We start from the raw sequence: 14578 nt of genomic DNA on the forward strand, positions 1-14578 counted from the left end.
CCTGGTTCCTTTTATCTAAACCAAAATCAGGTGCCATCTCAAGACTCATAAACAATTTAAAACTCTTTAGAAGCATGTTGGTATACAAACAACACCCTTAGTCTCAATAACATTTTGTATAGTCCTTGCTGTGCAAGGCAATTACACATATACACCCTCAGTTTCCTTATCTATTTAAAGAATACTAATGCAGTTAGACTGACTAAGCTCTGAGGTCATTTCCATTTTGAAGAACATGTGATTCAATGATTCTCTTTAAAAACTGATTACAGGGTAGTTTTTCTTTTCTTTTCTTTGGAACATGGATATTGAGTAGAAACAGTAATTGCTCTCAAAAAGCTAAATTCAGTAAATTTTGTGCAGTGATGGAAATGTTCCATGTGGCTGTGGAGCGCTTGAAATGTGACTGGTTTGACTAAGGAAATGAATTTTTAATTTAATTTTAATTAATTTGGATTGAAATTTAAAAAGCCACAGCTCTAAAATCAACTCATTTAAACAAGACTTTTGAGAAATGGTTGAAATTGAAAATAAAACAAAATGCATACGCTTTTGCAATTAATTTAAAAGTAGCAATTTCCTCCTTTCTTTTCAGTCTCCTGCACATAGTTATTCAAGCTACGACTCTGGCAAAAATGAGAGTGTAGACAGAGGTGCAGAGGACCTGTCGCTAAACCGGGGCGATGAAGATGAAGACGACCACGATGACCATGATGATTCTGAGAAAGTTAACGAGACAGATGGTGTTGAGGCAGAGCGACTGAAAGCTTTTAATGTGAGTTCTGCCACACTTCCAGTGTGGCTTAATTTTTACCACTTCACTTTCATGTTGTTGCTTGTTGGTAAATGTGGATATTTTAGAGACATGTTTGTTTAATTTACAGAAGGATTTAAAAAGTACATGAAACACACTTTGCCAACCAGACACCAGAATTGCTGTGTTTTGTTTAGAATTTTAAAGCCAAATGTGAGCTGAAAACTGGAGTTGTGTTGTGTGAGTATGCATGTTTACCTAGTGGATGAAGGGGGCCTCAGCTTATTTCTCCGAAGAGTACGCCCGTCATCATTTATTTCTTTTGCTTTCTCAGCTTATCTAATTATGCATGACAAAAGAGTCGATTGTTTCTTTTCAGAGATTAGTACACTGTGTGGTGTAGCAATGTTGCAGTCGTATTTATCATTAATAGAGAACTTTATGGGGTGCTTAATTGTCGCAGTCTGCTGTTATTTCCTGATTTTTTTCTACACAATAGTCTATACCTTTCTGTCTGTCTGTGTCTGTCTGCCTTTCTTTCTCTCTTTTTCTCTCTCTATTTTTTATCCAACCATTTAGAAAGTCTTTTAAAGGGTGTTTGCTTAAAATTTCTGGCTTTCCATTGCAAAGTTCTCCAGTGAATAAACCAGAAAAGAGTATTTTCCTATCGGTTGTCAAGACAGGAAGCTAGAAACAGCAGAGAGCAGCCCTCCAAACCCTTCTCCTCTGTCTCCCTCTTGCCAACAGATGTTTGTCAGGCTGTTTGTAGATGAAAACTTGGACCGAATGGTCCCAATCTCTAAGCAGCCCAAAGAAAAGATCCAGGCTATCATTGACTCATGCAGGCGACAATTCCCTGAGTATCAAGAGCGTGCCAGAAAACGTATACGTACTTACCTCAAGTCCTGCAGGCGGATGAAAAGAAGTGGTTTTGAGATGGTGAGTTTTGAATTAAAACACAGCCCTAGGCTCCATCAAAATCCCACATGTAAACCATGGCACTATTTCTTTTTTCATCTTAGTGTCTTTTTTATTTTTTCCATAATGTCAGGTCAAAGGGGTTTTTGTTTGCCTTGTTTGTTTTTTTCCCTTCTCCTTTTCACCTCCCTGAAGTATTTATCCCCTTTGTTTATTCAATAAGGAATACCTTGTGAAACCAGTGCTCACAGGCCCACATGGTACCATGTTGTAGCAAATGAGGGTGATATGAGTAACATCCCATGAGAACCAAGCATCTCATGCATGTTTGTTTTCTTTCTGTCACTACTGAAGGTGGATATAAGGTCAATCAAGTCTTGAACTGAAGTACCAGTTGTTGCTTTAATGGTATGAGAATGGCTTTCTGTGAAATGAGAGGAAATGGATGGATCTATCTAAGTAACACCATTTTCATACCAATGGTTAACAGATAGGAAGCCTTGAAAATAAAGTGCAGGGAATGAAGATCTTCATATGAAATATAAAGCTTTGTGTACTCAATATATCTGTGTGCTTGTGGATGGTAATGAGCTCTTATAGTCAGCTGGGCTTTATAGATGGATGAGAGTATGCTGACATTAGATTACTTACAGGTGAAAATCAGATAGCAATGTTTTTTTAACTTGATTATATTTCACCTCGCTCTCTAATTGTTACACCTAGAAATAGTGCGTGCAGTTACAATGTATTTTTTTTATTTCTCTGTGTTTTATGTATGTGAGCAGAAATGTATTGGAATTTTCTCTATTGTTTTCTCTCTCTTGACTCTATAAAAGCCAATACTATTAGTGTTTGTGATCTGTGCTTCTCACTTATTAGGTGCTACGGAATAGGAGTGGGTATAGAGAGTAGAGGTTTCACAGTATGTCATATATGAGAAGTAGTTTTTCAGATGTAAATGAAATGACAAAAGTAACAAATCCACTGTCTATTATCAGTTTTTCTACATTGGCTTGCAAAAATATCTGTCATATTTTTAAAGCGAAAAATGACTGTTCTTATAGAGAAGCAGTCTGCCTAGATGGTAATGAGAACAAGGTTTGGTCCCCAGAGAGCCTGGTTGGAGTCCTGCATGCACCACTTTGTAGCTGTGTGACCAGGCAAGTCACTTCACCTGCCTATACTGAGAGATACCTCCTCCTGAGATGATGATAATTTTAATTTATAAAGTTGTGAGAATTATACAAATTGTCACATGTAAAGCTCTACAAACTATTTCTGACTCATAGTAACCAGTCAATAAATCTGAACTCTGAAAATATTATCAATCAAATATTATTTAACACATCATCTGAAAAAAGCTGCCCCAAATGTTTATACTATACAATCACAGAACTCTACATTTAAGTATTTGCTTACTTCTCAGAAGGACTCCATTGAAGTCAGAGTTTGTGGTGCATGCCATTTTAAAATGAAAATGATGTAGCAGTACCTGATCAAACTAAGTTACGACAATAGAGGTGGCATCGTATAAGGGAGAAGGAGAGACTACTTGAAGAAAATAAAGCCATTTTCCCTATTACTGAGTTATTTAAAAATTATCATCAGCTACCCAATAGGAGAGGGATGACAGACAAAAAAGGATATCCAAACAAGTGTAAAAGCCTAGAATCCTGGCATTGACACCTGGTTCAGAATCACTTAGTAATCGATGTAAAATTCCTGTTAAAACTATGTCTCATTTAGAGTGTAAAGCACAATATGCCACCTTTCTCTTTCAATAACAAAAAAAATAATATCATATAGTAAGATTTTTATTTTAACATCATCTGGCATTACTATTTCTTCCTAATCTTTTAATGTTATTTAGAGATTCTGTTCTTTGGTAAAATTTATGTGAATTTTCATGGTATAAATTTTTTAATAATCATTATTTTAGAGAAATATCATTTCATGCAGAATTCTTAATTTCTTTAAGGCATATTTGGGCCATTCATGGGGTTTTTAATTAATTGTATTTATTTACTTCAATAGACATCTCTTGGCTATAAATCTTGTGCTATGCATATAGAAGGACAAAAAGTTGACTAATTCAAAGTCAAGCAGTTTTACAGACTAATCTTGAAGGAAATACGCTGTAAAGAAATACTACTAAATTTAACTTAATAATTTTCATTCACTCTTTATTCAATATATGTATAATGTGTATAACATTATGCAAAGTAGTAAGGAGAAATAGAAGAGTTGTCTGACCTCTTAATTAGGAAAATATAACATGTTCCCTGATTATTATGATTTATTGAGGTGACAAGTTATGGGAAATGAAATGCTTAAGTAATAATAGAAGACCTAATGATAAATGATAAGTGAACAACATGGATGAAAATTGATATTATAGTTTATACATATACATTTTTTTATATGTTAGTCAGTAATGTACTACTGGCAATAGCAAATTAAGTGTACCATCTAGTTGATACTTGGAATTTTGATTTATTTTATGTATCGCTTCATTATTGGAGGTTGGGGAGGATTATGTGTCATTTTGCATACTCATCCTCATCTAAAACAGACAGGAAAAGTCATGAGTAGGACAGAGTAATCACAAGTAGATATTGTACATGAATATTTTTGCCATCATAATTTCACTTTGATATAACATCCACAGGTATTTTTTATATTGAAAAAACATTAAACAATTTTTTTTCTATTGTGTTCAGTATAGGTAGACATGAAAAAAATGTATGATTTTTAGTATATGATTGTTTTTACATGCAAATTATTCTGCAGTACTTCACAAGTCAACAAGGCAACCTAAAGAAGTTTTTAATATACATTCAAAATGGAATTGTTAAGTGTAGGATTATTTGGTAGGGGATTCTGTATTATAAAATGAAAATGTATCATTTTATGATACAGAGCTATATACTAGAGGTGCCAAAAAATTGTATACAAGTGGACACTTTGGTCAGTGTTGCTCAAGCAGTAGTTCACCGTAATCATAAGTGTCTGGATGCTGATGGTAACCACTTTGAGTACCTCTTGTAATTGCAGAAGTCAAACATGACTTGTATTCATATTTTGTTGTTGGTATATATTGAGTATTACAACTTTAATGCAGTTTTCCTTCCTTAAAATATGTATACATTTTTTTAGCACCCTTTGTGTATAGCTCTTCCAGTTACTTTGGGTATCTAAGCCAGGAGACTCCTTAAGTATAGTGCAACACAAAATATTGAATTGTATGTTTCCAGTTGAATTTGATTAAGAAATTCAAAGAGATATTCCCATAGAATGGTTTATCACAGCATATTTTTTTAGTACTATATTTGAGATTCACTTTGACTAATTTTCTGTTGTTATTAGTACAAAATCTATTCATGTTAAATTATTTTATACTAGCCCTTAAGAATTTACATCCCAACACAAATGCTTTTAATGGACTTCATTTTAATTGTTTGTGCACAATAATTAGAGTGTATGTTTATGCATTTTTATTTCACTGGAATTATCAAGACCCCACAAATCTTGATTGCTTAAGCACCCAAATTTTCTGTGTCATTGCTACTAATAGTCTCTGTAATATATGAAGTATAATATCATATTATACTTTTCTGCATATTTTCACTGATTCACTGTTATCTACCATCTCAAATCACAAGATCCTCAGTGTTGAATGTAAAAGAGCATATTTTATGAAAATAAATCAAATAAGCTCGATCCAGAGTATTATCTTAGTTTATTAGGTTTAAAAAACCCAGTTAAGTAGCCATTAAATTAATCCTTAGACAAAAATATCAAATTATTATTGATTCTGTTGTGTGGCTTTGACTCTCAAATTACTTCAATTACATTTTTGAAGAATATTTGTTGATTGTTCCAGAAAAGAAATGTGTTTCTCCAAAGTATCCTGATCCTAAATTCAAGAGTACCAGTAATAGATAAGATCATAAAACAAAGCTTTATGAAAAAGGTGAGGTTGGCCCATACCTGAGTATCATCTGTGCTATGTGATATGATTTCTCTTTTTGTTTTCTGAATTTGCATTGTTAGCAACTCTTTCACTATGTTGCATAAGTTTACATGCATTTTTATGAAACTCAAACGAAAAATTTTAGGGCTGTCCATCCTTCCTCCTGGATCTCAAAGTTTTCCATTGTACCAAGTTAGGTCACGTGTCATACATATTTCAATTTAGTAAACTCAACCTCTTGAAAAATTACCTATTTACTTGCATTTTAGTATTATGTAATTGACTATGTTTAAATAAATAAGTCTCATGCAATATTTTGTAAAATTTCACCAAGGACATTGTCCACTAGGCTACTTAACGTCCACTATAAATGACCTCATTTCAGAAACTTCTTTTAGAAGGTAATGCAAGAAAAAAATTGTTTCTCCTGTGGCAATAGAATGGTTTTAAGTTTCCTCATCACTAGGACTTAGTGTAATTTAGTATGTTCACTTTTGCACCTTACTATCGGAAATTCAGAGCCAAAATCTTTCTAAGGTTCCAATTATCTATTTGCTTGATGTATTTTAGTGGGCATATTTTCTTGGTTTCTCTGATATCTATTTTAGGGGAAAAACTAAGATATAAATTTTAAAAACAAGTATGTAAATAATCTAATTATGTAAACACCATACTTTTATACCATGTTCTAAATTCTTATTCATAGTATTTCTTTTTAATTATATCCTATAATACCCTCCTCTACTTTGATATCTCACCTTTTTTTTTATTAGTTTCAGGTGCACAAGACAAAGTAATACTTAGACGTTTATCATTTATATCCCTCACACTGTGTGAAACCCCCTCCCCCCATCCACTATCCCTCTGACATCGCACAGAGCCATTACATTTCCACTGTCTCTATTCCTAATGCTGTACTCCGCTTCTTGTAAGTACATACATATACATACATATATACATATATACACACAAACAGACACACACAAACTTTTAGTTGACATTCATTATTGTTTACCTTCAGCTTCAGGTGTACAATGCAGTGATCAGGCATCTACACCATCCCTGAGGTAGTCTCCCTAATGAGACAACTGTCCATCAGATACCCTACCAAATCTTTACAACATTATTGATTACATTCCCCAAATTAATTTTCAGAACCCCATGGCCATCTTGTGGTTACTGACTGTTTTCTAATCCCCTCACCTTCCCCCTTATCCCCACCTACCTCCCATCTAGCAACCCTCAGTTGATATCTCACCTTCTGATATCACAGTTCTTTCATCAGAATATAAATATTTAATGTTTTGGAGATAGTACTTTTTTAAGGGAATTTGACTAATCACATCATTTGCCTCTACTTGTCTAATGCAGCCCAAAGTAGAAGGATCAAAATTTGTTTTTAATTCACAGCTTCCCTGATATCAGCAACATTACAGAAGCTACATTGACACTTGCTATTCCTTATTTAGCAAATAGAGATATTATAAAAAATGAATTAAAGTATTCCTTTAAGCTAAAAATTTGATCAGAAATATACCTAGCCCTTCATACAAGGTCTTGATTAAAAACTTTATAACACCTGTACAGCCAGTATTATTCAAATGTTGCTCTGACAATTATCCCAACTCTTTCACATTTCGTTTTCCTTCTTCACTGAGAGGAAAAATTCTTTCGTCTACTAGAATAAGTTCCCAAACTCCAGAAAAATATTTAATCTCATTATTCCTTTTTCACAATCTGAGTCCATTTTTCTTTGCCAGGTTTCCTGTAAGATTGTGTTATATTCACAGATCATACCTACTACTATCAACTCCCTTGGTAGTCCCTCACATTCAAATTCTGGTTCTCACCACCATATTGAATTGGTTCCTAAGAAGATCACATGACTACCTGTGCACCAAATCTAAAAATTGCATCCTGTTTTGCTTTGGGCTTTTTCCTCAGATTCTGGGTTTGGCCATGTACTGCATGTTACCTTATCCACGGCTATAGAGGTCCACCTGTCTATGCAGTACTCTACTCTCAAAGTAGAATCCCAGTCATCTACAAAGCTTTGGTTATTTCATTCCAAATGCCAGCAACACACTTGACTAATGTGTTGTTATATCCTCACTGAACTCTTTCTCCATCACCCGTTCTTTTTCTTGATCTTCCACCTTATCTACCAAATCACTTGTAAATTCCTTTTGCTTGCCTAGTTCTGGTAGTAGTATCACTATTACCATTTCCACCAGTATTCATAACCTTGGAATGAGATCTGACTTTTCATTACACTTACGGCTTGCATCCTACCACTTACCGAATTCTCTTTATTCTTCTGTTGCTGTGTTTCCCAAATCAGTCTCATCATTTTGAATTTTATTTGCTATCACTTTAGTTCTAGCCCTTCATACCTCATGCCTATTCTCTTGCATGATCCTTTTAACTAAATTTCCTACTTCTGTCTTATACTCCCTTTCTACCCTCTATTCTTAGGTAAGGACAGAACTAGGATTTGTGCCTGAAAATTATAAAATTAGGGCCTTTGTACAAAAGACAAAATACAGAATTATGAGCAAAACATTAGGTAAAAAGATGAATATTGATTTAGAGTTAGAAAAGATACCATACCCAAAAATTTTTTAACAGAGAAATCTTGAAGATTCATAGCCTTTTCTTATGTTATCTTTTTAGACAATTTTCAGACATATTTGCATGTAAATACTTTTTGATGTTTAACTTGGCTTCCCCTCCCTACCTAGAATGCTTATAATATCCAGAAACTTCAGGAGTTCCCTCGAATTGAGGGATCCTGGTGCCTAACCTTCACTGGTTTTATGAAAAAAATCTCCCTTTGCTCCTGGAGTAGTTTTCATTAATTTTAGCTTTGATAGTGTCAAACATTTGCCATCTTAGAAGAAATTCTAAATTTCTTACTAAAACATATTAGAGTATAGCTTTTTGAAACTTAAAAACCCAAGTTCAATTTCTGGCTTACTTGAATTACTGTAGAATTTTATGTGATGTTTCTTATTTTCCATTTTTCTAAAGGAGAAAGCTGTTGGGATATTATATGTGATAACGTATATAAAATGTTTAGCATATAATGGAGTCTCTTTCTACCCTTTCTTTTGATATGCTTAATTATTTCCTTTCACACCTTAGGCCATCACATTGGACCATTGCTCCTTCTCTCAAAGTGTTCCACTTGGTCCACTGATTTTTCCCGACTCAGGAATTATGGGTACTATTCTCTCATTATTTACTAAATGTATTACAACTGAAAAATAACTAGAATGTGAAGAATATAGCCAACATAGTTGTCAGAGTTACTCATCATTGGATCTTTTAGTTTTAGCAAAAATTGACCTGAACTTCATGGAAACCCCCCCCCCCCCACCCGCCACACACACACCCACCCCACTCCCCTTTCCTCTACAAATACATACAAATCCTGAATAATGTATTGTAATTTTTAAATACCTAGCTAAACTCATAAGAAAGAAAAGGGGGGGGGGGGAGAAAAAAAGAAAGAAAAGGAAATTCCCTGGCCCTGAAATTAATAAAAAACAAAAACAGAAACAAAAACCTCTCAAAGCCAGAGTTGTAAGCCCTTAATTTGATAGGGTAGCAGAAAAGGAAGATAGAAAGTGTGGGGTCTGAATACCCACTCAAGTTTAGGAGACATGAATTTTGGTTTGTAACATAGTCTGAAAACTGTATATAAAGCTGAGACCCTGTAAAGGCTACTTCTCTATTAAAGGGGAATTAAAATACTCAATTACAACTTTGAGAAATAAAATAGGCATTATAAGCATTGAAATTAAAACCTTATTAGATGAGTTAACTAGAAAATAAATTTCAACCAAAGAGAAAATCCATAAGCATAAAGCTATGGAAATTACAGAAGAAAAGAGAAGGGAAATATGGGGGGAAAAGTTAATATGGAGAATAGAATGACAAAGAGCTCTCTAGTCCTTCCAGAGGAGAAATTAGAATAAGGACAACATTCAAACAGACGAGCAGGGAGAATTTTTTTTTTTTTGGAATTGAGCAGAGCATTGAATCCTAAAAGCAGAAAAATAGACCAGTCCTGAGCAGTGTAAATAAAAACAAATCCATACCTATGAACATCATAGTGAAACCTCAGACCCAAGAAATTCTTAAATTTCACCAAGAAGAAACAAGAGATTATCTAAAACAGAAAGACAGAATGAACACGATTTTTAATCTCAAAATAGATGTCGTAAAATAAATAAATAAATGAAAACTTCAAAATTCTTAGAAAATCTACTTTTCATCTACAAATCAATGCTCAGTTAAACTCCACCTCCAGAGTGAGGAAGAAAGAGATACTTGAGACAACTACTGAGGTTACCATTCACAGGCTGTTGCTGAATGAACTAAAATGTCCTCCAAGAAGGAAACTGAACCCGGATGAAAACAGTGGAAACTTAGCAGCACTGATGAGGAAACCTGAAGAAAAGCACTGATTTTTATAGTCAGTGAATCTTTGTTTTTATTTGTGCTTTACCGCTTGTTACTTGTGGACCTTATAAACCTGACTTTTAGTTTCCTCCTGGGAAAAATGGAAACAAATGGCACTCACCTTACACATGAAAACCAGTAGCATTTGAAAGAACAGTATAAAAACTCCTGCCTAGCATCGTACATGGTATCTGAGGGACATGATAAAATGCAGTCTAATCTGAAATTGCTTTACTGGCAAACCCTCACTGCCTCAATCTATTGAACTACTTGGAGGACTGAATCAAATATATCTTTGTCTACTTAATCCTCACTTCTAGCTAAGAGTAGCTAAATCTCTCTCTTTTCTGTGTGCAAATTGTACTTTGTGGTACCTCTTTTGTAGTCTTATTTTATCCTGTCTTATATTACTGTTACTTATATATGGACCTTAACTCCCTAATAAGAAATTATGTTTCTTGAATACTATGCTTCTTAATGTGTGCATCTCTGTATCACCCACAATGTCTTACACAGTGCAACTAGTAGTTCACGAAAGCTGCTCAATACAAGTTCAATTCATTTGAATTAAAATTTGAATGAAAGATGAGTGAGTGAATGGATACTTACTAAGGTATTACTTTGTGGTAAAAATTTCTTGGGAGAAAGATTTTTATTGTGTGTTACGTGTGTCATAGTAGTCTGCAATTGGTATTTGAATTTAAAAGCTACTGCTAACTGAAAATCTATCCTAATATATTATAAATCTTTAGGGATTTTTTCTCCCTAAAGAAGGCAGTTATGTAGTAGTTATGTTAATCTTAACTATCTTTTTAACTCTTGAAATACTATTTGTAAAATATTTTCATCTATTTAGCAATTAGTATGTATAGGTAGTGATATAAATTGTATGAATAGAATTTGTGTACAGTTTCAGGTTACACATGTAAACTATTTGGACAAAAAAATGCCATGATTTCCAATAATCATAATGTATATAGTCACTTATTTTCAAAATTAAAAGATGTTTTCTAGTGTAGGCTTAAATAAGTGGTCACTTAGTTAAAAATAAAAATCAGTCATTTCATTTGATAATTTTGTTTATCTTGCCTTGATCAGAGGTATTGTCAGATGACATTAGCTAAACTGGGCTTCTAAGCATCAACTATAAGACATTAATTCCCCAAGTATTAGTGAAAGATCATTATTAAAGGCCCATAATGTTTTAACATTAAGTCCAAAGCACAGATTATTAATTCATAATGAAATATTTATAATCAGACCCTCGTTGAAGGTTCATTAGCGTTTTAGTTAAAAATTTCCAAATTCATTTTAAATTAGTCAAGGGAATTTTCTTAAGAAACAGGAAAGTCCAAGGATTCACACATAGCTGGATCCCTGGGCTCAAATGTCAGGGATTTGTTATTCTCTCATTTCTTAACTATGCTATCTCTTGAGTATTGGTTTACCTCTCAGATGGGTCCTTGCTAACTGTTGGAAAATGCTGCCATCAGCAGCTTTCAGCCTCTCTTCTTAAAACTTACAACCCAAGAGCAAGTTTCCGGCTCTAGGCCCCCATTGCCATGAATGGACTTGGATTGGCCCTGTTTGGATCATATGTCCATCTCTTGGATCAGTTACTGAGAACAAAGAGATCACTTCCCATGATTGTCCAACCCTAAATCACATGGCCAGGGTGAATGAGGCGCATTGCTTAGCATTTCCGCCAAAACCTTAGAGATGTGTGGTTTTGTTGATCTGCTATTTTAGTCCACATTCACTAACCTTATCTGAAATCTTGCATCATCTATGGTTCAGAATTCAGAACTTTTTAGATTTGGGGAACATGATACAGTACATATTCTGTTTATTGCATACCACTCACAGCAAGGTCTGGCAAAACATCCCATATACAAATATATTATTATTTCTGCCACAAAAGTTATAAATATGCACAGAAAGTAAGAAAAATACTATAGTTATAGTATTTTTCTCATGTCAGTTTTTTCTGCCAACTGAGCTTGCCCCAAGTTTTAAGAAATCTTTCAGTTTATACCATGTCAGGGTTTCAGAATTGCTGATAAATGTTCTGAGTCTGTAATAAACATACTTTATTGGATGTATGTTGTACCCTTCGTGCATTGTGCTACTTTGCAAATTCTATAATGGCAGAGATAGTATTGTATATCTTCTTATCTTTGGACTTGGCACAGTTCCTGACATAGTGAGTGCTAATTAAATATATTTGTTGAATAAATAAGTGAGGATATCAGTGATTTTATATACATTACTTAACGGAAGTAATTCTTAACAACTGCCCCATGATATAGAGATTATGTGTTTTCAATTCATAACTTACTGAGTCTCAATTTTGCCATTTATAAAAATAAAAATAGAAATAATGATATCTGGCAGGATGACTGAAGTTCAGAGGTATTAAATAGCAAAAGCAATCATAAAGATTGCCAATAGCTGGTTACACAGTAATATCCAGGTCAATCTGATTTAGTTGCTTAGCTGTTACTTGATTCCACTGATGTATACAATGAAGCTACCTATTTAATAGAAGGGATCCCTTAGGAGCCGAAACTTCTCACACAGCCTGTAACAATTATGCCTAAAGGTGTAGATACACCATTTGAGGGAGATAGAATGTGCATATCATCTGAGCTGCAAAATTCTTAAATTATATATTTTATAAAATAACAAGATTGGGGGAAACAATCTTAATTTAGACTCCCACCTAAACGCTGATTACTGAATAATTTACTTTATTTTGGAGGAGAGCTCATTCTACTTAAAATCTTGGGTGGATATCACTGTTGCTCCCAATCTGTCTTTGTCTAATACATGATGAGGCTAGACCTAAACACTAAAGTCTAGAAAGTATTGCCATATTAACTCATGAACAGCATCTGTATTTTTAATTTCTTTGTACATTGTTATGATTTTAAAAATCGTGCAACATCTTAAATATACAACAGAAGTTCAGGGGACTCAAACATTGTTTACTTTATAGTTTTAAGATAAAAAAATGGAATAGCCTGTTGGTTTGGTGGTAAATTTTACATGCATATGTAAGGAAAAACATAGGCATATTGTGACAACAGCAGTCACATCTTAAATCGCTGATTAAAATATGATTTTTTTTTTTTAACTCCTAAAGCTCCATGTGACAGTTTAGCCATCTGTTTAATGAAACAACCACCACTGATTTGGGCATAGATAATTATTATGATAAGAACAGTGCTGGGGAAAGATCAACTCATCTCAGTAGAGAATAACAATTAATTATGAAGAGATAATTAGTGCAGGAGTGGTTACCATTATTTTATATCCAGAGAAAGAAATAGGTAACAAATCTCAATCTAGGTGTAAATCATGTAGAGTGTAAGATTATAAACATTTTTAATCATTATTTAAAAAACTAATATGTATATTAAATTTACATAGTAATAAATAGCATATTTGTTGAGCTATATTCAACCAGAAGAAGTGTTGTTTTTCATAAATTATCTATTGAATTCTTTGCATTTGGGTTTTTTTATTAAAATAGTTTTATCTGAGGTTATTACATGGATATTAGCTTTTGTGCTATATGACTATTTCTACTGATGTAAGAGGAAATCTTTAGCCCTCATCCCTGGTGGAATCCATGACTACAGCCCTTAACACACTCTGCTAGTGACCTCTCAGGGAGCCGCTAAAGTGATATTAGAATAAGCTCTCTGCTATTCAATGCGGTAAATGAAAGGAGAGTTTCCGTGAAAATAGTTCTCAGAACTCATACTAAATAATAGGTTTAAATTTCTCTATGATAAAATTGTTTTATAAGGAGCAAAACTGATTAATTTCCTTCCATCTTAATATAAGTACTGCTGACCTGTAAAATAAGCAAAAAGCCAAATTATGCAGATGAAGAAACTTTCATATGTAAGATCTTATAACCAGGCACAGCGTAATTGAGGTCTACGTGTATTGAGGTGCATTTGCATTTATTACCAGCTTGTCAGTATTAGAGCCAAGGGGATTTGTAGCAGGATCGCCTCACAGGAGAGAAAGAACTTCTCTGCCTGGCTCCTCATTCTCATTTTGGGTATGAAACTCAGGTTTATTACATTTCATGTACAGTACTTTCTTGCCACTCCGGTTACTCCAACATGAAAATCTTGTGAATTTAGATTGCGTCAGTTTAGAATATGGAACAGAACTTGGGTAAGTTACATTTTACCTTTGTGCTATTTATTAATGAAGGGGGTTTTGAAGAATTAATAAGGAAATATATTAGAAGGATTTCACTTTAAGAGAAGGTTTTTCGAGAGATCCTAATATATTTTTTGCTTAAATGCAAAATGGAGTTCGCTGTAAATGGATTCCTCTGCAGGAATGTGTATTATGTAAGAGCTCTAGCTTTATTTAAGCTCACCTTAGTGGTAAAATAAGAATATGTCATTATTTACAAGGGGTTATTATTCGCAATTTTTGAT

General features: G+C 33.7%; 1 protein-coding gene across 7 annotated transcripts in view; it reads left to right on the forward strand.

The window, feature by feature from the left end:
• Positions 1–14578, forward strand: part of NOL4 (nucleolar protein 4) — a 308057-nt gene that overhangs the window by 216796 nt on the left and 76683 nt on the right. For 4 of the 7 annotated variants that reach the window (XM_019740844.2, XM_074340175.1, XM_074340176.1 and 1 more), the window contains exons 7-8: positions 596–775; positions 1502–1693. In XM_019740844.2, coding sequence (XP_019596403.1) covers positions 596–775; positions 1502–1693 — 372 coding nt within the window. The remainder of the gene's footprint in view (positions 1–595; positions 776–1501; positions 1694–14578) is intronic. The other 3 variants (XM_074340178.1, XM_019740845.2, XM_019740847.2) reach the window with 1 other exon arrangement.

Source organism: Rhinolophus sinicus, linkage group LG09 (assembly GCF_036562045.2).
Source record: "Rhinolophus sinicus isolate RSC01 linkage group LG09, ASM3656204v1, whole genome shotgun sequence".
NCBI lineage: Eukaryota > Metazoa > Chordata > Mammalia > Chiroptera > Rhinolophidae > Rhinolophus > Rhinolophus sinicus.